This window comes from Cetorhinus maximus, chromosome 19 (assembly GCF_964194155.1).
Source record: "Cetorhinus maximus chromosome 19, sCetMax3.hap1.1, whole genome shotgun sequence".
NCBI classification, from domain to species: domain Eukaryota; kingdom Metazoa; phylum Chordata; class Chondrichthyes; order Lamniformes; family Cetorhinidae; genus Cetorhinus; species Cetorhinus maximus.
The window spans coordinates 50,921,504-50,948,058 of NC_135897.1; the positions used below are offsets into that span (position 1 = coordinate 50,921,504).

Below are 26,555 nucleotides of genomic sequence, written 5' to 3' on the forward strand. Positions count from 1 at the left end.
TCCCTAGTTATTCTCTTGCTCTTTATATATTTAAAAAACCTCTCTGGGTTTTCCTTTATTCTACCCACCAATGCTTTCTCATGCACTCTTTTAGCTTTCCTAATTTCCTTTTTAAGTTCCCCCCTGCACTCTTTATACTCCCCTAGGGACTCTGCCGTATTGCGCTATCTGTATCTGCCACAAGCTTCTCTTTTTTTGCTTAATCCTAACCTTTATGTCCCTTAACACCCAGGGTTCTCTGGACTTGGTCCCCCCCTTTGTCTTTACGGAAACATATTTGCCCTGCACTCTCGCTGTTTCCTCCTTGAATGTCTCCCGCTGCACTGACACAGTTTTACCTGCAATTAGCTGCCCCCAGTCCACTTGGGCAAAATCGTATCTCATCTTAGTAAACTAGCCTTTCCTTAGTTTAGAAATGTTATTCCCGGCCCAGCCTTATCCTTTTCCATAAATCTAACTGAGTTATGGTCACTATCTCCAAAATGCTCCCTACTGAATATTAGGTCCAGAACTGCACCCTCCCTTGTTGGGATATCTACGTACTGGCTAAAAAAGTTCTCCTGGATGCAACTTAAGAATTTTGCTCCTCCCCAGCTTGTACACTAAAACTATCCCAGTTAATATTTGGGTAGTTAAAACCCCCTACTATTACTGCCTTATTATTCTTACACTTCTCTGAAATTTGATTGCATATTTGATCCTCTTTCTCTCCCTGGCTGTTGGGGGCCTATAGTACACATCTTGTTTGCCCCTTTTGTGTTTTTTACTTCTATCCACATGGTCTCATTTGATGATCCTTCCAAGATATCATCCCTCCTCACTGCTACAATTGATTCCTTGATCAATATTGCGACCCCCGCCTCCTCACTCCTCTTCTACCCTCCTCTCTATCTCATCTGAATATTCCATAACCGGGAATGTTGAGCTGCCAATCTTACCCATCTTTTAGCCAAGCCTCGGTCATTACTATGATATCATACTCCCACGTGCCTATCTGTGCCCTCAGCTCGCCTGTCTTTATTTCTCAGGTTCCTTGCATTAAAATATATTCCATTTTCCTTGCTAAACTCACTTCCTTCTTATCTAACCTATGTTTCATAAGAACATAAGAAATAGGAGCAGGAGTAGGCCATTTGGCCCCTCAAGCCTGCTCCGTCATTCAATAAGATCATGGTTGATCTGCCCCAGGCCTCAGCTCCTCTTTTGCGCCAGCTCCTCATAGCCCTCAACTCTCTGATATTTCGAAAATCTATCTACAGCCTCTTTAAATACTTTCAGTGATCTAGCCTCCACAACTCTCTGGGGGAGAGAATTCCAGACATCCAAAACCCTCTGAGAGAAGAAATCCCTTCACATCTCAGTTTTAAATGATTGCCCCCTTATTCTGTAACTATGTCCCCTAGTTCGAGCTTCCCCCACTAGTGGAAACATCATCTCAACATCTACCCTGTCAAGCCCTCAGAATCTTGTACATTTCAATAAGATCATGCCTCATACGTCTAAACTCTAATGAATAAAGGCCTAACCTGTTTAGCTATTCTCGAAAAATCAACCCCTTCATCCCAGGAATCAGCCTAGTGAATATCTTTTGAACTGCGTCCAATGCCAGTATATCCTTTCTTCAATACGGGGACCAAAATTGTACACAGGACTCCAGGTGCAGCCTCACCAACACCCTGTAAAGTTGTAACAAGACTTCCCTATTTTTAAACTCCAACCCCCTAGCAATACAGGCCAAAATTCCATTTGCCTTCTTAATTACTTGCTGCACTTACATGCTAACTTTGTGTTTCATGCAGAAGAACACCCAGATCCCTCTGTGCTGCATTTTTTTGGAGTCTCTGTTCATTTAAATAATGGTCTGCCTTTTGATTTTTCCTACCAAAATGCATGACCTCACATTTTCCTACATTAAACTCCATCTGTCAAGTTTTTGCCCACTCACTCAACCTATCTATATCCCCTTGCAGATTCCTTATGTCCTCATCAAAACATGCCCTCCCACCTATTTGTGTTGTCAGCAAATTTGGATACATTACATAGTAAGTAATTGAGGCCCTAGGATTGATCCTTGTTGTACTCCACTAGTTACGTCTTTCCAACCTGAAAAAGACTCATTAATCCCTACTCTCTGTCTTCCTTTCCCTTCCGGACTCACTCACTAGCGTTTTGACTTCTAATTCCATCTCGGCTTCTCTCCCCTCTGAACTAATTTTCAGGATCCCATCCCCCTGCCAATTTAGTCTAAATCCGCCCCAACATCATTAGCAAGCCTCCCTGCGAGGATGTTGGCCCCATTACTGTTCAGATGTAACCCGTCCAATTTGTACAGGTACCACCTCCCCCAGAAACGGTCCCAATGCCCCAGGAATCTAAAGCCCTCCCTCCTGCACCATCTCTCCTGTACCATCTCTCCAGCCACGCATTCATCTGCTCTATCCTTCTGTTCCTATACTCACTACTGCGTTAGCACCCTCGCCTTTGAATCAGAAGGTTGTGGGTTCATATCCCACTCCCGGAAACCAAGAACTGTGAATGTACTCGAAAGAGTTACTCACTACTGCGTGGTGCCGGGAGTAATCTGGAGATTACTACCTTTCAAGTCCTGCTTTTCAATTTCCTACCTAACTCCCTAAAGTCTGCTTGCAGGACCTACTTTCTCTTTCTTCCTATGTCATTGGGCTCAACATGGACCACAACCTCTGGATGTTCATCCTCCCTCTTCAGAATGCCCTGCAGCTGTTCCATGACATCTTTGACCTTGGCAACCGGGAGGCAATGTACCATCCTGGAGTCACAACTACGGCCGGAGAAGTGCCTGTCTACTCCCCTCACGAACAAATCGCTACCACTATTACCCTTCCACATTTCTTCCTCCACCACCCCCCCCCGCTCCCCCCGAGCATCTGGACCACCCACAGTACCATGGCCTTGGCTCTGGTTGGCCTCCACAGAGGAACTGCCACTCTCACCGTTTTCCAAGGCCGAAAAATGATTTGCGAGCGATCTGCACTCGGAGGATTCCCTCACTACCTGCCTGGCCCCCTTCTTCTGTCTGGCGGTCACCCATTCCCTCTCTGCTTGCACTTCCTTAAGCTGCGGGTGACCATGTCCTGAAACGTGCTATCCAGGAACCTCTTTGCCTCGTGAATGCACCATAGTGCCCCCAGCTTCTGCTCAAACTCCAAAACCCGGAGCTCAAGTTGCTCCAGTCGAAAGCGCCTCCTGCACACATGGTCATGCAGACTGCCAGGAGCATCCAGGATTCCCCACATAGTGCAGGATGTGCAAATCATGGGACTGAGCTGCCCAGACATATCTTAACTAAATAGAATATGGACCCTTGCTTTTATTTTATCCTTACTCCTACTTGAGCATAGACTAGATGCTAGATCCTCTAGATAGACTAGATCCTCCAACGCCACTGACTGCCTGTCCCAGGGGTCCTCCCCTCGCACTCTCTTCAACTCCCTTGAGATGAGACCAACATAACATTAGCCTTTTTGATTTAAGTTTTTTCATATGTGCACCAGTTTTTAGTGATTTATTTATTCATTCATTTTGGACACCCAAATTGATTTCCTCCTGCACAGTTTCTAGTTTCTCATCCTTAAGACAATGGCCGGGATTTTCTGGCCCCGTTGCGGGCCGGACCTGCCGTGGGTGAGGCGGCGCCCCAGCCATAAGTCCATTGACTTGCGGCGGGACCGGAAGATTGCGGCGGCGGGCGGATCGGAAAATCCCGCCAAACACTTCCATTGTTTATCTTGGATCCCAAGACGAAACTTCATCTGCTATAGTTTTGCCCACTCACTTAATCTATGCCCCTTTGTAACTCCCTACTCCCATCAACTAGAATTTTAGTCAAATACCATTCAGCCTTCTATAATCAAGATATTAACCTATCATTTTCATGTTGTGAAGAAAAAAAAAATTTCTCTCATTGTTAGCCTAGGGAAGGAGCAGTGAAAGTGAAAAGAAAGAAAATTCCTATTGCATTGGGTCTCCATCACCACAATGCTGACCCAGGATCCCTGGGGCCTTCCTGAGTGGGTGTAATTATGCATGCACTTGTAACAGGTTCACATTAGAATGATTCAGACTCATTTTCCATTACATCTCGGAATGGGTTACCCAAACATAGGTAGGCTCCAGAACAGCTGGAACTGGGGCTAGTGCCTAGTCCATTGTCAGAGATGAATGCTTAAGTAATGCTCCAAGCAACCCAAAGAGAAAACTGGCAGAAGTTTTCTGCTTGTTCTTATCGTCCAATAGGTTCTTTGGGCCTCTAACTGCTGCTCTCCAGGAACCGAAAGAAAGGACCTAAGGACAGTGATGAGGCCCTTAGCTTGCAGCTACCGTATCCAAATCAGTTTCCAGCACAGGGCTCTGCTAGGGAGTATACATCCTAATCACCCGTGGCCTCGCAGTCCAACCCCCAGACGAGGCCATCTCCCTGATGTTCTTGGCCCTCTTCATTCTGCAAGCACAACATAACCTAATGTTAGCCTAATTTATAGTATTGCCAGGGAGAAATGTCTTGAATGTGTCAGTGCACCACAATGTTCATTCACATCTCTCCTGTGTGCCCCTAAAGGAGCAGCTTAGACATACAAACCCCCATGCTAATAGCAGAATTCTGTGCCAGCTCTCACATCCTAGGTGCAGCATTCAGATGAGAACCATCACTCGGACCTCTGTGTGCTTGTGCTGAATAACTCATCTTGCCTGAATGCAGCAGGTCATAGAACCTCTTACTACACTGTATCCACGATCTTCTATGGTCCCCTGTTGTGCTCTCAGTGGCTGCTATATCTTGCCAGGCCTTCTTTGTGGTTGCAGACGGGTTATGGTACAATATTTTTTTCCATCTCTGGGCCTCCTCCACCAGTATCTGGAGGTCCTGGTCACTGAAGCACATTGCAACACCACTCATTCCTTTTCCACTCTCTCCTTAGTGAGATGCTGTGGCAGGAAACAATTAAAACAAAAAGACTGCTAAAGTATCCAGTTTTGAATAGTCTCCCACACTTTTCTGTGCATGCATACCCTAATCATGTTCTCTATCTTATCAATGGCTACTGTTGCAGAGGAGTGTCAGGAGAAACTGGGTCTGTAAGAATGCATGGTGGTCTGAATTTTGTTGCTGTCACTCCTGGAGGGCATGATGTGTTCCTGACCATGTGGATTACTCCCTCTGAATCACATTGTTGTGCCATGACAGTGTGCAGCTGTAAGGAACCTTCGGCAAGGGTCAATTGAATAGGCACACCTGAGAGATGGGTGGCAAGAGGGTAGGCGTATGGGAAAAGGATCATGGCAAGTGTGGTGTGTGTCAGACATCCCTCGACACATAATAGTCACCTGCATCAATGAGAGATATCGTGAGTAGCCAATGATGCCAAGATGGTGCCAATTCCATGGCTGTGCCTTGTGACTATTTTCTATCCCTAAAGTGGTTGAGTGTACTCTTTCATTACAATGTGAATAGGGAGAAGGTACTACTTTTTCCTATGGGAAGTCCATGTTAGGTCATTTGTTCCATCAACCAGTTGGACAACTATTACAATTTGCATTTACCTGACTGCTCACTGACATTCCCTCCAAGCCGCAGCAGCACCACCATCAACTTCCTACCTCACACTTGCCCTCCTTACGGCCTGCTTTTCATTCATGACTGAGACGCCCAACCTACACTCGCCTTCCTCTGCTTCTCCACTACTTCTAGAGTCGATGGGCCTGACTCCTGTTAGACCCAGCCCCACCCCAGAACCAAAATTAGCCCATCCATGGCTATTTCTCGGGAGTTGGGTTTGCAGAGTCGGGACTTTCCCTGGCGCTAGAGCACAAATCCAGGCCATTGTTTGGAAATAATTGAGGCTTATCATGTTCTTAGATTTACTCGTGTTGGAATGGGCAAGCCTTAAAATTTTTTCGCGAGTTTAGTGGCAATATATCATGTATGTTACCCAACTTCACATTGTTCCAAGTGTTTCTATGTCTAGTCTCTCAGCAAGATTTTAGTGTAGTGCAGCTTCTGGAGGAGCATGGCAGTTCAGACAGTGGTGAACTGCGCAGGCACGGTTGGCAAACATTACTGCCTGATTTAAACTTGAATAATGGTGAGCGCAGATAGCCTCGCTGTTATTTCCACCGCAAAATCCAGGCCGTTATTCATTTTCGAAAGCACAGCAAGTTAACAAGAAAAAATGAAGTTTTTTCTTTTTTTGTATTTAAATGGCTATTCATAAAAATGCATTGCTAAATGAGTCTTTATTTTAAATTTTAATAACAGCAGACAGCTTTTCCCTCAAAACAGATGTGAACAGAGGTGGAGGAGCTGTTTTACTGCTCGTGACCAGCTGTGAGCTGTCAATCATGAACACTGCTTCTGAGTTAAATGGTGACTGATTGACAGTGACTTAAAGAGCAGAAATGAGACAGCAATTGAATGAACTGATTGCTGCTGCCTGAAAATGTTAAAAGCCAGACATTTTATACATTAGAGCTTCAGTGCTTCATGAAAGCATCATTTTACATGAACAGCATTTTAACTGTTCACGCACAAGATCTTTCTGGAAAAGCTGGGAAAAGTCATTGAAAAGAACTGTTGTGCTGATCTGCTCATCACTGGCAGTAGAACTTCAAAAACCATATCATTTATTTGAAAACGATGGTTGCTAGACAACTTTAGAAATAATGGAACTTTGCAGCATGGAAGGAGCTATTCAGTCTAATCCCAACTTCCAGCTCTTTGTCTGTATGTGATGGCAGTTCAAGTGCATATACTTTCCAAATACTTTCTAAATGTTATGAAAGTTTCTGCCTCTGCCATCCTTCCAGACAGTGGGCTCCATGTACCCGCCACCCTCCAGATGAAAAGATTTCTGATCAAATCCACACTAAAGCCCCTGAATCTCTGGCCCCTCTTTGTGGATCCCTAAGCCCAGGAGAATAAGGCCTTCCTTTCCACTCTATCTAGATCCCTCATGATTTCTTACACTTAATGAGGTCTGCCCTCTGCCTACTCTGTTTTAAAGTAAATAACCCAAGCCTAGCCAATCTTTCCTGTTAACTAAAATTCTCCATTCCAGGTGACATCCTGGTAAATCTCCTCCTCTCTTTAGTGCAATCACATCTTTCCTATAATGTGGTGACCAGAACTGAACGCAGTACTTCAGCTGTGGCCTAACCAGTGATTTATACATTGTTACAATCCCTGTGGAGACCGATAATTTTGAAATAGACATAGAGAGTATTTTAACTGTTCATCCACAAGGTGAACAGCTTACAGCTGTCCACCCACCTTCTGGGATCTGTGGATAAGCACTTCAAGATCCCTCTACATTTCTGAGTATCCTACCATTTATTGTATATTCCCTTTCCATGTTAGCCTTCCCAAATACATACCTCACACTTCTCCGGGTTGAAATCCATTTGCCAGCCTGATTAGCCCATTGACATCTTCCTGCATTCTACAGCTTTCTTCTTAATGATCAACCACATGGCAAATTTTTGTACTGTTTGCATACTTGCCACTATCTCACTTCTCACTGTTGAACCCCATATCACTATTGCTCTTTTACTCCCTGTGCAACTGAGCCATCCATGGAACCATGGATTTGGCTCTGCTTACACTCTCCAGAAGAACCATCAATCTCACCAGTGTTCTGAATTTAATGAATAGTGTGAAGGTGATGTTTTGAACAAAACAAACTTGAATCATCTTAATTTCAAAAAGGACAAGTAATTAGAGCTCTGTAAAAATATAATGATAACCTGTAACTGATAATTAATTTCAAATGGTCAGCACTTCTCTACACTGATATACATGCTGTCGACAGTAAGGCTGGCAAATTCAATGTTGTGCTGGACAGATTCTGACACTTTGACAACCTACAGTTTTTATTCATTCAACTTATGTCAATTGTTGTTGTAAAACTGGTAGCAACATTGAGGATACAGATTATCACAGTGTCAAAATTTGTTGAGAATTCCTTACAATGTGTACATAACGTTTTCTTTTGACCCATTACTAAGTCTATGTCTGTTTTATTTTGAACGCAGTCGGTAAAACCATCAGGCTCGAGGTGGGAGCCGTCTCAGAGTATAGGACGATTCAAAATGTAATTGGCTACCTGAAAGGATCTATCAATCCAGGTAACTTATTCATTGTCGCAGGCCAACTTGTGGGATCTTTTAGTGTAACACATATAGTAATTTAACATCATTAGTAATCCTGCAACCGTGACAGATATTCTGCAATGTTAAATGTTTGCTTTTGCTGGTTAAGTTCCTTATTTCCTTATTTATTAAATTGTGTGATACTGTTTTACTGGCTTCAGTCAGTTGTACTTTCTATGCAAAGTACACTTTGCATGTTGTTTTCAGTTCAATGACAGATCACAAATTGAGGGCAAATTTGGTTACAGAAAAGCCTATAAAAAAAATCAGATATGCACAATGTCATTTTTCGGATGTGTGACAGTAATTGGTGCTGCACGTCTGTGCTTTGCAGTGTCCCTATTCACAAGAAATAATTTCTTTGCAAGTACAAAATGGCTTTTCACTGCCTTTCATTTTTGCTGATTTCACTGAGTGCAGCACTTAGACCAAATGTGATTAACCGAGAGAAAGTGTACCACAAGTGAGCTTTTGAGAAATGGTGTGTTCTACCATGACCATTAAATTAAAATTGAATCTGTCAAGCAGTTGAAGTGCTTTGTCCACTCCAATTTTTTCCATGAATAGCCAGCTCTTTAAGAAAGTCGCATGTATATTACTTCATTACCTCTGGAGCTGGTGCCCCTTTCTCCCCTTGTTTCAGTGAGCGAGTGGTCAATCTATGGAACAAGCTCCCCAGGGAGATGGTGGAAGCAGTTAGTATTGATTCATTTAAATGCAAATGAGGTAGGTTTCTTTTAGAAAATAACCTTTTGGAATACAGTAAAACAGTAATCTGAGCCATGACATACGATAAGTGTAGCGTTCCTGAAAGGAGCAGGTGGCTTTGGACCTATGGTTCTCAAAGCTCTCCACCACTTGGGTTTTCCACACATTCCGCACAGAACATCTGGTTCTGTTGTTGGTTGATTGATGAAGATTGATTGCTGATTAGGCAACAACTTCATTATTATATTATGTGAGCACCAAGTTGGTAGAAGGCCAAATAGTTGGACCTTTGCCTTTGTTTATCTAGCAGTTCCTGTGTTCCTCTGTAACAGCGGCTATGTCCTGATTTTTTTTTTAACTTATTCATTCTGGGATGTGAGCATGGCTGGTAGGGCCAGCATTTATTACCCATCCTAATTGCCCTTGAGAAGGTGGTGGTGAGCCACCTTCTTGAATCGCTGCAGTCCATATTGTGTAGGTACACCCAAAGTGTTGTTAAGGAGGAAGTTCTAGGATTTTGACCCAGTGACTGTGAAGGAATGGTGATACAGTTCCAAGTCAGGATGGTGTGTGGCTTGGAAGGGTGTTCCCATGCCCTTGACCTTCCAGGTGGTAGAGACCGCAAGTTTAGAAGAAACTGTCAAAGGAACCTTGGTGAGTTGCTTGTAGATGGTACACATTGCTACCACTGTGCATCAGTGGTGGAGGGAGGGAATGTTTAAGGTCAAGCATGGGGTGCCAGGGTTGCATTGTCCTGGAAACGTGTTGAGTTTCATGAGTGTTATCGGAGTTGCAGTCATCCAGGCTAGTGAAGACTATTCCATCACACTCCTAACTTGTACCTTGTAGTTGGTGAACAGGTTTTGGGGAGTCAGGAGCTGGGCTACTCACTGCAGAATTCCCAGTCCCTGACCTGCTCTTGGAGCCACAGTATTTAAATGCCCAGTCCAGTTAAGTTTCTGGTCAATGGTAACTCCCAGATGTTGATAGTGGGGGATTCAGCGATGTAATACCTTTGAAAGTCCAGGAGAGATTTTGAAATTCTCTTTTTTGGAGATGGTCATTGTCTGGCACTTGTGTGGCCTGAATGTTTCAAGATATACCAGGAGTCTGGTCTTCCTGACTTTAATGCCCTCCAGGAGATTGAATCTCTTGGAGATTTGTATGAGCACCGTTGTGTGTTCTTCAGCACCTCTTCTTCCGTGGGTGTGAGGATGACCAGAAATGGCACCTTGTGGCCAGTCTGGGCCCTTTCTCTGGTATAGTGAGCTTTCTTCTCCTGCAGGAACAAAGAAGAGGAATGTTAGTTGCCCAACGATAACAGGCATTTTGCCTAAGAGAGTGGCAACCTAGCTGTCCATTTTGGGGGCACATAAATGCGTTCAGGCTACTCTGAAGTGACCTCGCATAGGTTGCCACTGACAGATGAGTGTCGATTGACCAAGCTGTATCTATTCCTCTTACAGGTGCTGCTGCAACCTGACCCCATTGCCACCGATTGGGTGGGCTCCCCCAGCCCAACAACTGCACCCTCACATGTTGCCATCTAAACCCTTAAGGGAACAGAGGTGTGGGATACTCATCTTCGTGAAATAAATAAGGTCATTGACATGCTTGCAGCACTGCAGCCATGTTCTCCAGACAGCGCCAAAGCTGCTGACTTTCTCCACAATCTCCATCCAAGCTTGCTTGGTTAGGCGGAGAAGTCTCCTCCTTTTACCCCTGAGGAAAAGGACCTCTTGCGCTTCCCTAGTAGCCTGGAGGAGAACCTGCAGGGAGCCCTCAGTGAACTGTGGGGCCACCTGGGATCTTCCTTCTACCATCCAACAAATGTCTCGTCCCACCAGCCTTCACAATGCTGGGTTCACAGGCCATCATGCTTCCCCCCACGAGCAGGCCTAGACTTCTGGCTGGGCCTTCAGGGGAGTCTTCAGCTGCATCTCAGGAGTGTTGGCAGCCCTTTAAAAATGACGGCAGCATATCCTTTGGCGTCACCTGACACTGCGGCTGTTGCCTCAATGCCCACCTCAATCCACGGAATATTCCTGGGGAATAGATCATCCTGTTCTGATGAAAGATCATCAACATGAAATGTTAACTCTCCTTCCCTCCACTGAAGTTGCGTGACCTGCTGAGTATTTCCAGCATTTTTTGTTTTTATTTCAGATTTTCAGTATCTGCAGTATTTTGCTTTTACCTTGGTTTAATGTCTTTTTCAAAAGATGGCACCTCCAGACAGTAGAGCACTCCTTCAGTACTGGGCTGCAGTGTCATCCTAGATTTTATGTTTAAGTCTCTGAAGTGGGACCTGAACCCACGACCTTCTGGTTCAGCTGCCATTGAGCTACAGATAACCAGTGGATCTGATGATGTAATTAATTTTGGTTAACAATACTGCCAGCTTGTAGTATACTATGTTCCCATTGCAATAATCATGATCTTAAAGGGCAAGGAAAGCCTAGAAGCAGTTATTTCTATTAAATTGTCTGAGGTAAGAAAATGAATAAAAACATTTGTAGATAAAAGCAAAATACTGCGGATGCTGGAAATCTGAAACAAAAACAAAAATTGCTGGAAAAACTCAGCAGGCCTGACAGCATCTGTGGAGAGAAAGAGTTAACGTTTCGAGTCCAGATGACTCTTCTTCAGAACTGTGTGTTAAAAATGTTTGTAGCTTTTTTTAAAAAAAAACCTTCACCTTTGCTCCTCAGTGGAATTCTTCCACCTTCCATTCCCTCTTGTTACGTTGCTGAGGGAGAAAGGTGCCCCAGAATGGCTTCAGTAATTTCTTCAAATATACTTTCGAACAGAATGTTCTCCCCCTGAATTCCCCTTCCTCCTTAAAGATCCTGTTCATGGCAATGATAAACAACAGGACACTGATTGAACTGAACCTGCATAATATACTTGCGAGAGCATAAAGTTTCTACAGCGTGAAAATTCATGTAGTAAATCAAGGATGTATTTCAAAAGATAAAGATACATAAATCCAGCACAACCACTTCTTGTTTTGAATAATTTTGTTAAAACTTTCCTTATAACTATTAAGCCTCAGTGTTTCAGATTACTATCTTTCTATTTCCGTAGTAAGTGTGTAGTAGCAATGAAGCAAATCCTAATGTAATTACTGTCAACCAACAAAACCATTTCCTTCTGCTACTTTCATAGTTTAATCTGAATGAACATTTGGTCCACTAAATGGGCTAAGACTAAACCTTTTGCTCACAAGCACTGATTGTAGATAGCCATATGTTTTGTGTATGGGCTGCTAATTTAATTGAATGAAAATATGCTTCACAGGTGGTAGAGACACATTTGCATATAATTCAACTAGCTCTTTTGGAACATGACCTGATGGATTCCTATTTTTTCACTGTTCCCAAATTCTAACCGCATTGTCCAAATAAGGTTAACTCACCGAACAACACAGAGACTGATTGCTAGATGGATTAGATGGGCTCGCATATGAACAAAATAAAGTTTTTTAAAAAAGGAATTTGGTATCCCTGCCCTGGAGGCTTTTTTGTTTATTGCTATGAGGTCTTATTCCATGGAAAGAATTTTTCTCTTGTCGGGTGGGTGCACGCTCGACCCAAACGAGCGGAAAATGACACGTGATGACATTGGGCGAGCGTCCCAACATCATCGCGCACTCGCTCAATATTTCGGTCAGCAGGCGCACGCAGGAGTTAGCAGCGTGCCCACTATTAAGCACCTATTATGGCCCTTAATCAATTAATTGACTAGAATTTTTCACTGCCCATCCAATCATTCAGTTGGCGGGCGGGCGAAAAGGCCAAGTGGCCTTTGCATTTTTGGTGAAACCTCATCCACGGGCGGGATGAGGTTTTGACCAGTGATTTTAAAAAAAACTTTTAACACTCATGTTTAACATATCCCTGTTCATGTGACAGAGCCACATGAGGGGACATGTTTTCATTATTTTTAATATCCTTATTTTTTATTTTAAAAATCTTCAGCTCGCTGAGGCAGCTCTGTGCCTCAGGGAGCTTTTACTGCACGCACCCACGCGCATGTGCGAACTTCCGCGCTCGCCCTCCTCCTCTCTCCCCCCCCCACCCAGACAGCGCTGAACGCCGCAGCGTGCGATTCACGCTGGCTGGCCATTAATTGGCCAGGTAGCGTGAAATTGTGGTCAGGGCTCGATTGCGGGAGATGGTCGGCTTCCCGACCGCTTGTCAAGCCCGCCCGATGACCGGAAAATCCTGGCCCATGTTTCTACAAATCTCAAACTAAAATGTTGTACTTACAATGTCCATCTGATTTGTCAGTTAGGCTTTAAAATAATCTCCAAAGCTTTACATTCAGAGGTATATTTTGGAACAGGATTATTAAATCCTACAAGCAATTCATAGGGCTCTCCTTTCCTTGAAGGAGTGTCATTGTAGTACCTCTGACTCATGGAATCAAAAGACATGCACACTTTAGATTTGTTAAATTTGCTGGAGTTTTTAGCTACCATGGAAAAATGACAAATAAGTTATGATTAGTTATTTGATTTATTACAGGAACAATATCTATGCTGTATGAAAGAAATTAGGGAAAAAATTTAGTAAAACCATAAAGCTGAAAAATTAGTTATAGTAACAAATTTACCAAATAAAAACTGGTAAAACACAAGTTTTAGCTTGCACTCATCAGGACAACTCGCAAGACAAACCAACAGTAAAGGGAAGAATAGTTAACACTGCATGGGAGGAGACTGCTGATTGGTTGGCAAGTGGACTCTGATTGGTCAAGGCATTGCCATGGGGAATGAACCTGGGAATGGCTGCCCCCAAGCTTTTTAGTTAGAAAAGGCACAATGCGTGGACAGGCTCCTTCTGTCTATAAAGGACAGGGCCCTGTGTTCTGGCTTCCAGCATTCGTAACTGAGCCACTCTGCAAGCCTGACTGATAATCTTAAATTTGTTCCCAGTGTAATTCTTAGCTTAATCAGGATTGTTTAGCAAGTGTTGAAGCTAGCTGTTGCATGCTGTTGCTATGCAGTAGCAACTCGAGTGGTATTTCCCACTAACACGATGCTGCTGTCAAGTCAAAAAGACACTTTGCCTATCACACAAATGAGTAAATGTGGTTTATGAATTTCAGTGCCGGTGTGATGCCAGGTATGTAGGCCGTACGTCTCAACAACTGCCAAATCATATTAAATAGCATGCCCCGTCGGCTGTTCGTAACAGGAAAAGTACTGATTGTACCCAACCAGGCCGTGCTTGCAAAACTCAGAACAAGATGTCCAACATTAGATGTGATTCCATGATTGGACAACACTTGCTAAACAACCCTGCTTGTGCTAAGAATTACACTGAAAACCAATTTAAGATGATCAGTTGGACTTGCAGTGTGGCTCACATAATGCTAGAAGCCATGTATACTCACACACAGGGTCCTCTCCTTTGCAGACAGAAGGAGCATGTCCATGCATTGTGCCTTTTCCAATGATACAAAAGCTTGGGAAACGGGCATTCCCTGGTTCATTCCCCATCGCAATGCCTTGACCAATCAGTGTCGACCTGTGGTTTGAATTTGAACAAAAGCTTGGCAGTTAACTGTTCTTTGCCACATTCTCCATGGTAAAGCTTCTACCAATCAGAGTCCACTTGCCAACCAATCAGCACTCTTCCCTCATGCAGTATAAATTGTTGTTCCCTTTACTGTTGGTTTATCTTGCGTGCTGTCCTGATGAGTGAAAGATGAAAAATTTTGATAGCATGTCTCTTTTTTCAGCAATACTCAAGTTCTGTATTACCAAACAACTATAAGATTTATTTTATTCAATTCAGTTAAGCTAAAAGACTTAGTACAACTTTTAAAGCAGAAAAAACATGAAAAATGTGCTATTAAAGATAAGTTTTATAGTTTCAATACAAAACAATTTCAACTTTACATTGAGACGCAGTTTGGCTTGCTAACCCTAGTTTGATATATTATTAGAGAATAGATCATAATCATGTGATGTTCAATCATGTGACACTGCTCATGATGCTTCATCATGTGATGGTTGATCACATTAAATTTGTCCATGCTTGTAAATGCTCTTGCTATTGCATTTATTTAGTTGTGTTTTAGGGTCATCAAGCCCTGAGTAAAATATTGGACCTTTGTTTTACTGTGAGGTGGATAACATAATGTATAAATCAAATAAAAAACACAAAAGAATAGCAAGATTTAAGAATTGTAATGTTTAAGTAAAAATTTCGACAGTGTTGATCACAATGAGAAGCAGCAAGTAAAGAAACAGCAAAATTCAACAAAAGGCTTCACACAATTTTATGGGTTTTTTTTTACAAGACACAGCAAGCTATAAAATAATAAAACCAAAACCAAATCTAATTTACTGACTCCCACGCTGTCTCACTGAAGCCCTGCTTCAGGGAGGTGAAGTTCAGTCCTCAGAGAGAAGCACCAAAGCTACCCAACTCTCAGAACAACCACATTGTACACAGCACACATCACAGGCCAACCTGAACTCTCCCTTGTTTAAAAGCAAAATCCTGTGGATGCTAGAGCAGGAGAAGAGTCATATTGAGCTTAAAACATTAACTCTCTCCACAGATGCTGCCAGAGCTGCAGAGTTTTTCCAGCACTTTCTGTTTTTATTTCATGAACTTTCCCTTGCTTCAGTTTGTGTTTCTCTGTCTCCACCCCCTTTTTGTTCTCTCTCTCCCTGCTCCAGGATATGTTGCTCTCTCCCTGTCCACAGTTTGTGTAACTCTCTCTCCCTTCCCAGATTGTGTTACTCTTCCTCCCAAGCTTTTGTTACTCTCTCTCCCTCCCGAGTTTGTGTTTTTCTCTCTCGCTAGGATATCTTGCTCTCTCCTTGCCCCCAGTTTGCGTTCTGTCATTCCCTCCCCCAGGATGCGTTGCGGTCTCCCTCCCCCGCCGTTGCTATTTAGGATTCAGGGAGATTCAAGTTAACCGTCAATGCCGTCAACCTCCCAGCTGATAATGAAGTGGGGCTGAATTTTCAATAGCCTCTGTAGACAAGTGGGCCCGAAAATTAGAAGGAAGTCCCATTGGATCAGCTCCATGGTACAATCCCATCTCCACTGGATTATGCAGAAGTCAGGGTGACGACAGAAATGTTACCTGCCTGGCCACAATGTTTAACCTGTTAATCCCTTTGAGGGCTCAAATAAGGGCACTCTCCTGATGCCAACTGGATTTTTCAGCTGGTACAAGGGGCACTTGTCATGCCACGTAGTCATCCAAGAAACAGTAGTGGCCTCCTTACGGCAAGCCCAGTAAACATCAGAGTGGAAGGCTCCGTTCAATGGGGAAGGCATTGTTCCAAAAATCGGCCGCAATTGAGTCAGTGCCCCTTACTGTGGGATAGGGCGGCCTTTGCCCCTCATGTCTGATGGCCCTAAACCCTCTGGCCTTTTATTTACCCCATTTGTGGCCGGCGATTAGGAATGGAGGTACCTTCCCGCCAACATACATACTTCAGCAGTGCTCACCCTGCGGGGCTGCCAATCGAAAGTGGCTGGACAGCCTCCTATTGGCTGCCCACCTGTCATCCTTAATTGGTTGGCACCCCTGGAGGCGACCACTAAATAGGCTATCTCTTCCAAAGTCTTCCTCTGGGTCCTGCTGCCGACATTTGTGGATTCCCGACCTGCATTTATCCAGATGGCAGGATCGGGCCATAAGAACGAAAATCCTGCCCATCATGTTTCTAATTAGATGGAAGACCTGTAGGACTCAGACGATGTGTTTTGGTCACAAGCCGCACAGCAAGGGGACTGCTCATACACAACCTGCCGTACCAGGGCTGTTCTCCAGAATTGCCTGCAGCAGCTCTTGGCAGATCAACCACCCATGCCAATAAACTCCTCACTAAAGCGGGAGGGTTGGGAATCCTAACTGACTTCAAATTCAGAGCCTATTCTGACTTCAGAGCAAAGTAAGAGGAGACTTAAAGAATTATAGAACTTTGCTCCTCAGCCTATTGCTCGTGTGCTGACTTTTGGAAGAGCTATTCATTTAGTTTTGTTCTCCTACCTTTTCCTCAGAAACTTTTAATTGTTTCGTCTCCAAATATTTATCCACTCCCTTTTAAAATGTTGCTATAATTCTTCCACTGCTGTTACTGTGAAAGCATTCAATGTCCTAACAAACTTCTACTTTTTTATTCTTTCATGAGACTTGGGCGTCGTTGGCAAGGCCAGCATTTGTTGCCCATCTCTAATTGACCTTGAGAAAGTGATGGTGAGCCATGCTCTTGAGCCACTGCAGTCCATCTGGTGCAGGTACACCCACAGTTCTGCTGGGAAGGAAGTTACAAGATTTTGACCCCTTGACAGTGGTGAAATGGTAATATAGTTTCAAGTCAGGATGTTGTGTGACTTGGAAGGAAACTTTTAAGTGATGGTGTTGCCGTGCTTCCACTGCATTTGTCCTTCTAGGTGGTAGAGGTTATGGGTTTGGAAGATGCTATCGAAGGAGGCTTGGTGTGTTGCTGCACTGCATGTTGTATACGGTACAGACTGCTGCAACTGTGCATCGGTGGAGAGTGTGAATGTTTTAAGTTAGTTGATGGGGTGCAGATCAAGTGGGCTGATTTGTCCTGGTTGGTGTCAAGCTTTTTGAGTGTTGTTGGAGCCGAACTCATCCAGGCAAGTGAAGCGTGAACTGTCACACTCCTGACTTGTGCCTTGTAGATGGTGGACAGGCTTTGGGGAGTCGAGAGGTGAATCCCTTGCCTCAGAATTCCTAGCCTCTGACTGCTTATGTAGCCACAGTATTTATATGGCCAGTCCAGTTGAGTTTCTGGTCAATGCTCACCTCCATGATGTTGATAGTGGGGGGATGGAGTGATGCTAATGCCATTGAATAACAAGGGCAGATGGTTAGACTCTCTTATAAAAACAAAAAACTGCGGATGCTGGAAATCCAAAACAAAAACCGAAATACCTGGAAAAACTCAGCAGCTCTGGCAGCATCGGCGGAGAAGAGCAAAGTTGACGTTTCGAGTCCTCATGACCCTTCAACAGAACTAAGTAGAAATAGGAAAGGGGTGAAATATAAGCTGGTTTAAGGCGGGGGGGGGAGGAGAGGGGTGTGGAAGGTGGTGGGGGGGAGGGGGAGGAGAGTGGGGGATATGGTTGTTGGGACAAGCAAGCAGTGATAGGAGGAGATAACCAAAAGATGTCACAGACAAAGGAACAAAGAGGTGTTGAAGGTGGTGATATTATCTAAAAGAATGTGCTAATTAAGAGTGGAGAGCAGGACAAGCAAGGTAGTTCTGGTGGGGGTGGGGTGAAATAAACCATGGGTGGAATACATTTAAAGATAATGGAAATGGGTAGGAAAAGAAAAATCTATATAAATTATTGGAAAAAACAAAAGGGAGGGGGAAGAAATGGAAAGGGGGTGGGGATGGAGGAGGGAGTTCAAGATCTAAAGTTGTTGAACTCAATATTCAGTCCGGAAGGCTGTAAAATGCCTAGTCGGAAGATGAGGTGCTGTTCCTCCAGTTTGCGTTGACCTTCACTGGAACAATGCAGCAAGCCAAGGACAGACATGTGGGCAAGAGAGCAGGGTAGAGTGTTAAAATGGCAAGCGACAGGGAGGTCTGGGTAATGCTTGCAGACAGACTGAAGGTGTTCTGCAAAGCGGTCATCCAGTCTGTGTTTGGTCTCTCCAATGTAGAGGAAACCGCATTGGGAGCAACGAATGCAGTAGACTAAGTTGGGGGAAATGCAAGTGAAATGCTGCTTCACTTGAAAGGAGTGTTTGGGCCCTTGGACGGTGAGGAGAGAGGAAGTGAAGGGGCAGGTGTTGCATATTTTGCGTTTGCATGGGGAGGTGCCGTAGGTGGGGGTTGAGGAGTAGGGGGTGATGGAGGAGTGGACCAGGGTGTCACAGAGGGAATGATCCCTACGGAATGCCGCCGGAGGGGTGAAGGTAAGATGTGTTTGGTGGTGGCATCATGCTGGAGTTGGCAGAAATGGCGGAGGATGATCCTTTGAATGTGGAAGCTGGTGGGGTGATAAGTGAGGACAAGGGGGACCCTATCATGTTTCTGGGAGGGAGGAGAAGGCGTGAGGGCGGATGCGCGGGAGATGGGCCGGACACGGTTGAGGGCCCTGTCAACCACCGTGGGTGGAAAACCTCGGTTAAGGAAGAAGGAGGACATGTCAGAGGAACTGTTTTTGAAAGTGGCATCATCAGAACAGATGCGACAGAGGCGAAGGAACTGAGAGAATGGGATGGAGTCCTTACAGGAAGCGGGGTGTGAGGAGCTGTAGTCGAGGTAGCTGTGGGAGTCGGTAGGCTTGTAATGGATGTTGGTGGACAGTCTGTCACCAGAAATTGAGACAGAGAGGTCAAGGAAGGGAAGGGAAGTGTCAGAGATGGACCATGTGAAAATGATAGAGGGGTGGAGATTGGAAGCAAAATTAATAAATTTTTCCAGGTCCCGACGAGAGCATGAAGCAGCACCGAAGTAATCATCGATGTACCGGAGAAAGAGTTGTGGGAGGGGGCCGGTGTAGGACTGAAACAAGGAATGTTCCACATACCCCATAAAGAGACAGGCATAGCTGGGGCCCATGCGGGTACCCATAGCCACACCTTTTATTTGGAGGAAGTGAGAGGAGTTAAAGGAGAAATTTTAGTAGTAGTTTTTTGTTTTTAAAGGAGAAATTGTTCAGTGTGAGAACAAGTTCAGCCAGACGGAGAAGAGTAGTGGTGGATGTGGATTGTTCGGGCCTCTGTTCAAGGAAGAAGCTGAGAGCCCTCAGACCATCCCGGTGGGGGATGGAGGTGTAGAGAGATTGGATGTCCATGGTGAAGAGGAGGCGGTTGGGGCCAGGGAACTGGAAATTGTTGATGTGACGTAAGGTGTCAGAGGAATCATGGATGTAGGTGGGAAGGGACTGGACAAGGAGAGAGAGAAGGGAGTCAAGATAGCGAGAAATGAGTTCCGTGGGGCAGGAACAAGCTGACACGATCGGTCTGCCGGGACAGTCCTGTTTGTGGATTTTAGGTAGGAGGTAGAAGCGGGCCGTCCGAGGTTGGGCGACTATCAGGTTGGAAGCTGTGGAAGGAAGATCTCCAGAGGAGATGAGGTCAGTGACAGTCCTGGAAACAATGGCTTCATGTTCAGTGGTGAGGTCATGGTCCAGGGAGAGGTAGGAGGAAGTGTCTGCGAGTTGACGCTCAGCCTCCGCGAGGTAGAGGTCAGTGCGCCAGACAACAGCACCACCCTTGTCAGCAGGTTTGATGACAATGTTAGGGTTGGACCTGAGAGAACGGAGTGCAGTAAGTTCAGCGAGAGACAGGTTAGAATGGGTGAGAGGAGCAGAGAAATTGAGACCATTAATGTCACGCCGACAGTTCTCAATGAAAAGATCAAGAGAAGGTAAGAATCCAGAGGGAGGGGTCCAGGTGGAGGGAGAATATTGGGTGTGGGTAAGAGGATCCGTTGAATGGGGAGAGGACTCCTGCCCAAAGAAGTGAGCACGGAGACGAAGGCAGTGGAAGAAGAGTTCAGCATCGTGCCGAACCCGAAATTCATTGAGATGAGGGCATAAGGGTATGAAACTAAGTCCTTTGCTGAGCACTGAACGTTCAGCGTCAGAGAGGGGAAGGTCGGGGGTATAGTGAATACACGTCCGGGGCTGGGATTGGAAGATGGGGTGGGGACAGAGGGACAGGCAGGGGTGGAGGGTCCTGTTTGGGTGTTGGTGTCGATGAGTTGTTGGAGCTTGCGTTCCTTAGCACTTGAGAGAAAGAGAAAAAGTTTCTTGTTGAGGAACACCTTCGGTCTATCCGCAAGCATTACCCAGACCTCTCTGTCGTTTGCCATTTTAACACTCCACCCTGCTCTCTTGCCCACATGTCTGTCCTTGGCTTGCAGCATTGTTCCAGTGAAGCTCAACGCAAACTGGAAGAACAGCACCTCATCTTCTGACTAGGCACTTTACAGCCTTCCGGACTGAATATTGAGTTCAACAACTTTAGATCTTGAACTCCCTCCTCCATCCCCACCCCCTTTCCATTTCTTCCCCCTCCCTTTTGTTTTTTCCAATAATTTATATAGATTTTTCTTTTCCCACCCATTTCCATTATCTTTAAATGTATTCCACCCATGGTTTATTTCACCCCACCCCCACTAGAACTACCTTGTTTGTCCTGCTCTCCACTCTTAATTAGCACATTCTTTTAGATAATATCACCACCTTCAACACCTCTTTGTTCCTTTGTCTGTGACATCTTTTGGTTATCTCCTCCTATCACTGCTTGCTTGTCCCAACAACCACCCCCCTTCTCCCCACTCCTTAAACCAGCTTATATTTCACCCCTTTCCTATTTCTACTTAGTTCTGTTGAAGGGTCATGAGGACTCGAAACGTCAACTTTGCTCTTCTCCGCCGATGCTGCCAGACCTGCTGAGTTTTTCCAGGTATTTCGGTTAGACTCTCTTGTTGGAGATGGTTATTGCCTGGCACTTGTGTGGCACAAATGTAAAATATTCTTAACTTTCTCTTCAGTGTTTTGGTTAAGAGGGGGTAAGAACTCACACTACTTAAATTTCTCTCAATATAAAGTTTAATTCCAGCATGGCATCAAACCTGGTTTACAAAGTATTGGGCGTGCATTGAACCATGAGGGAGCTAAACAATGTAAAGAGTATTTCACCTGGCTGGAATCCAAACTGCAATGTTAAATACATTTAAGCTCCATTAGAAATAACCTGAATCTGAATTGGCTCAGTTTGTTTATATCTAAATTTTATTTTAATGTAGACATAAAACAGGCCGTATTATTTAATATATCCCATATGCTTAATTTAAGAATCTTTGGAATTCTATACTGCAGAAAGCTGTGGATGCTCAATTGTTGAGTATATTTAAGATTGAGATAGATAGATTTTTGGACTCTAGGGGAATCAAGGGATATGGGGCCTGGACACGGAGATGGAGTTGATGTTAAAATCAGTCACGATCCTACTGAATGTTGGAGCAGGCTCAAAGGGCCATATGACCTACTACTATCCGTATTTTTTATATCATTATGTTCTTTCCACTTACATCTGAAAATGTGATTATATTACATCATAATTGTTCTTCATTAATGTAAGTTTGTTTTAAACATAATTATAGCAAACTAATTTGTAATGTAATATGCATGCATATTTGAATAATGGTTGTAAAATTAATTGTGCAATTATATAGTTGATGTCTAATTAAGATATTGTTAACACTTGTGACGTTTTGTATCATTGGACCATCTTACACCTCTAATGTTAGAGAGAGCCCCATTTCTTTATGATCACCACTGCTTTATCTGCTACACAAAGCACAAATTTGAAAGACTAAAAATTGCTAGGATTGGGAAGATAATAGGACCTTAGTTTATTCTCTGATACAGTGTGCTCCTTTAGCTTTTAAAATGTTCACGCTGCCAATAGGAAACTACTTAGCATTCAGCATCATTTGGGGCGTTTTAAAAGGGCTCATCAGTTTTGTGTGTTTGACAGCATGCTAATGTGAAACTTTTAGAACAAAGGTCAAAATTCTGGTAGTAAAGCAATACTGCCTTGTGTTTCTTAGAGATATTGGGCAGGATTTTTGGTGCTGATATGGGGAGAAGGTACAGAATTTCCCAATGCCAGTCAGTGTGCTGATTCCCCGCCATGGTCCCGACCCCAGCTATTTTCCTCGAGGTCAGATCAGGTGCGCAACAACTACCCACTTATAAGCAGCAGGCTGTTTATTAAGTCAGTTCAAAGATCAATTAAGTTCAGTCAGCCCAGTGGGCCCCACGCAGCGTCTGGAACACGACAGATGCCTGGAGGCCTCCCAGGGACAAACCGGGGAAGTCAGTGCTCAATGATCACTTTGAGACCCCCCTCAACCCCCACCCCTCAGTCTCTCTGGTCACAGCTGCAGCCGCAAGCCACTACCTGGAGGGAAACCCTTCCAAAATGGTGGTCCAGCAGGTGTTTTTTCAATTTTGTAAAAGGTGCTGAGAGGGCACCTCTCTCTCCGTTACTCACAGCTCCAGGCTGCAGCTCCTACAGCTCCTATTTGTCTTCAAGCTTCAAGAACCAGCCTAACTTTCTTAATTGACCTGTCCTGCAAGAATTACTGTCCGGTGACCATTCCCGACATGGTGCAGGGTCGCAATTCGCAGTTGATGTTGGTCCCAAATGGAAAATCCTGTCCATTGAGTTGGAATTCGTACTGTGGTGATCTGCTTGATTGTTATAATCTTGGGATTATTTTACTATACTATACTTTACTATAGCTTTACTATAGCTTCATTCATCATCGTCCTTATTTTATGTCAGTTGCCTCTTCCCTTCTCCATAAACTTTGATAAAAATGATCCATAAATTGAATGGGTATTTGGTGTGCAAAGCTAAAAAGTAAAGCTTTCATCCATATCTCACCTTTCATTTCTCAGAACATCACAAAATGCATTAAAATCAATAGATTGCTTTTGAAGTGCTGACACAAGTTATGATGTAGGAAACCGATTAACGATTGGTGCATTGCTGTGCTGTATTGGGTGATTGCTAATTTGATAGGTTTGCACCTACAAGTTCTATTATTGCTTGTTTGAGGTTTCAGTCAGGTCATCAAGTGGAAAAAAATGATGACATAGCATATTTTCTTTCAAGGAGTAGGAGAGCTTTCACTTACTGCTATGCAACGACATAAATAAAACTTTACATGCATCCCACATGTCCATCAGTTGATTGGGATAGCTACGCAATTAAGAATGGGAGGGTGGGAGTTGCACATGGGGGGATGTTAAGACCCTATGAACTTAGAGATCTACTTCATTCACAACTTAATAACGTCATTAACAGTAGTGTAGTGGAAAATTTGGAGGGTGCAGGAGCTCCAAGAAAATGTGTCGGCCATATCATTTCTAAATCTACTATTACATTGTTTTCCAATGTATTAATCATTTGAGTCCCCAAACGTAAGTAAAACTATGCTTTTTAAGTGAATAATATTCACGCCGGTAGGCATTTTATTTCAAACCGTGTGGCATTTTGAATCATTAGTCTTTAGCATAGCTAGGATTTCATTATGCAACCATTTAGTTATGTTATTCAAGCTAATTAAAAACATGAGTTACAGAAAAATTTACTTACTTCTGACTGGGGATGGTATATAGAGGAGACACTGCTTTTCTTGATTTATATTGATAACCTAGACCTGGGTGTACAGGGCATAATTTCAAAATTTGAAGATGATGTAAGACTTGGAAGCATTGTGAACTGTGAGGAGGATAGTGATAGGCTTCAAAAATTTATAGACTGGCTGGTGGAATGGGCAGACATGTGAAAGATGAAATTGAATGTAGAAAGTGTTAAGTGATACATTTTGGTCAAAAATAAAGGGTACATTTCGAAAGGGTGTGCAGGACTAGAGGGATCTGGATGTATATGTGCATAAACCGTTGAAGGTGACAGGGTAGGTTGAGAAAGCAATTAATCCTGGGTTTTATAAATAGGGACACAGAGTACAAAAGTAAGTAAGGTATGAACCTTCAAAACCACTGGTTCAGCCTCAACGGGAATGCTGTGAAGGCTTTAGAAAGGGTGCTGAAAATAATTATGATAGTGTTTCTGAGGATAAAAGGCTTCAATTACGTGGATAGTTTGGTGAAGCTGGGGCTGTTCTCCTTGGAGAAGAGAAGATTGAGAGGAGATTTGTTAAGATATGTTCAAAGTCATGAGGGGTCTGGATAATATAAATGGGGAGAAACTGTTCCCATTGGCAGCATGTCAGAATCCTAAGGCGATTAACAAAAGAACCAGAGATGACATGAAGGAAAACTTCTTCATGCAACAAGTAGTCTAGATCTAGAATGCACTGCCTGAGCTTGTGGTGAAGATAGATTCAATTACGATTTTCAAAAGAGAACTGGATAATTATCAGAAAAGAAAAGATTTTAACAGCTACAGGGAAAAGGTGAGGAGTGGGACTAACTGAGCTGCTGTTGCAGAGAACTGGCACAAAGACAATATGCTAAATAGACCCTTCTGTGCTGTAACCATTCTATGATTTTAGTATAGTTACATTCAAGGAGTTTGATAAACACATGAGGAAGGAAGAAGCTGAAGGTTACACTGATAGTGTAATCAAGAAGGATAGAAAGAGACTTGAAATGCCAAGAGAGCCGTTGTAATGAAAGATGATCCTCACTCCCCCATACACAGTGAGTGGAGTTTAACTGCCTTAATACAGGACTCCGAACCCATGAAACAAAGCGGTGAATCCTTGTTCTTGTTGCAAACCCTCACTCAAACAAGCTTTTCCTGTTAATCACTCATTGCTTTGATGCTGGTGTTAGGAGGGAAAGTGAAACAGCTCCATTGAACTGTTATTATGCTTTCTGTCATAAAACAGTTCAGTGAGTTATTTTTTAAATTAAAAAGAAAACAAAATGCTTTCGATTAAAGTTGCCCGGGAACTTCCTGAATTTGAAACACTGAAAACTGGGGAGTGAGCTTCATTTTCTTTGTCCTGCCCCTGTGAAACTTCTTTGTCAACACTTTTTCTTGCCAACCCCAGAGTGTATGTAACTTTTAGACCAGAGTGTAAAATTAGCAGGGGAAAGAATGTGCAAAAAATATAAGGGCACTGGTTTCAACATTAGGTTAAGTAGCTGCATCTTCCTCCTGCCACCTTCAGGACACATACAAATTGTTTTGTACTATATATAATTTTTTGATAATTAACATTTCCCTAATTGCTGTAAAAACGTAAATTGCATTCAGGTCCCCAATTGCTGAAATTTATACTCTTGATGTTCATTTTGGACGGTTATACATTCTAATTGTTGTAGCTTTCCCCCCATTTGGATATTGCTCAATTAACACATTATGGCTGCACAAAAATGTGCCAAGACATCAGAACAAGTGCAAAGGGATTTCTCAAAGCATGACACACCATGAGAGAAGACTTGGGAGGGAGCAGAAATTGTTTTCAATGCTGATGCTCACTTGATTTATATTAATCAACTTTATTAATAATGACAACGACATCGGAACAATGTTTCATTGCGTCCTTCATTACGGTTTTTGTTCATGTGGCTTATCCGGTTTGGGACCCTTTGTAACTTTTCTTTTCTAGCGCTGCCCGATTCTAAATTGAAATTGTGAAAAGCGGACGCTGCTGGCAATTTTTGCAGATTTCTACTTGGTTTAATAGTGTTTTGATGTGGCAGGTGGTAAGTGCCAAGCGGACCAAATCCACGAGGGAACTTGGCCACGCTATTGCAAAGGCTTTGCAATTTGTATTTACTATGAGAAGATTTGGGCACTGAATTCAGAAGTAATGAGTCCACTAATAAATTTAGAGATTTTAAAAATTAAATGAAAACATTTATTAACAAAAAAAAATTCAATCACATACATAAGATTACAGAGTACTTGATATTATAACAAATCCCAAAATTCCTAATTAACCTGACTCCCAACTACACACCCTCTTTAAGGCAATGGCCCAAAACAGATTTTAAATTTAAACAGGCAATCCGGCAAGATTACCACCGCACCCACTCAGCAGTGGAATTCCAAAGGTTTTTTAACACAACTTCTTCAGAGCGCCTAGAGGCTTTTTCCAAGTTTGTTTCACTGTGCACCTTTCAAGATTTACACAGCCACCCTCC

The 26,555-nt window shown here is 43.5% G+C and overlaps 1 protein-coding gene across 6 annotated transcripts in view; it reads left to right on the forward strand.

The window, feature by feature from the left end:
* naaladl2 (N-acetylated alpha-linked acidic dipeptidase like 2) overlaps positions 1 to 26,555 on the forward strand; it is a 955,971-nt gene that overhangs the window by 665,793 nt on the left and 263,623 nt on the right. For all 6 annotated transcript variants that reach the window (XM_078563827.1, XM_078563831.1, XM_078563828.1 and 3 more), the window contains one exon: positions 8,068 to 8,160. In XM_078563827.1, coding sequence (XP_078419953.1) covers positions 8,068 to 8,160 — 93 coding nt within the window. The remainder of the gene's footprint in view (positions 1 to 8,067; positions 8,161 to 26,555) is intronic.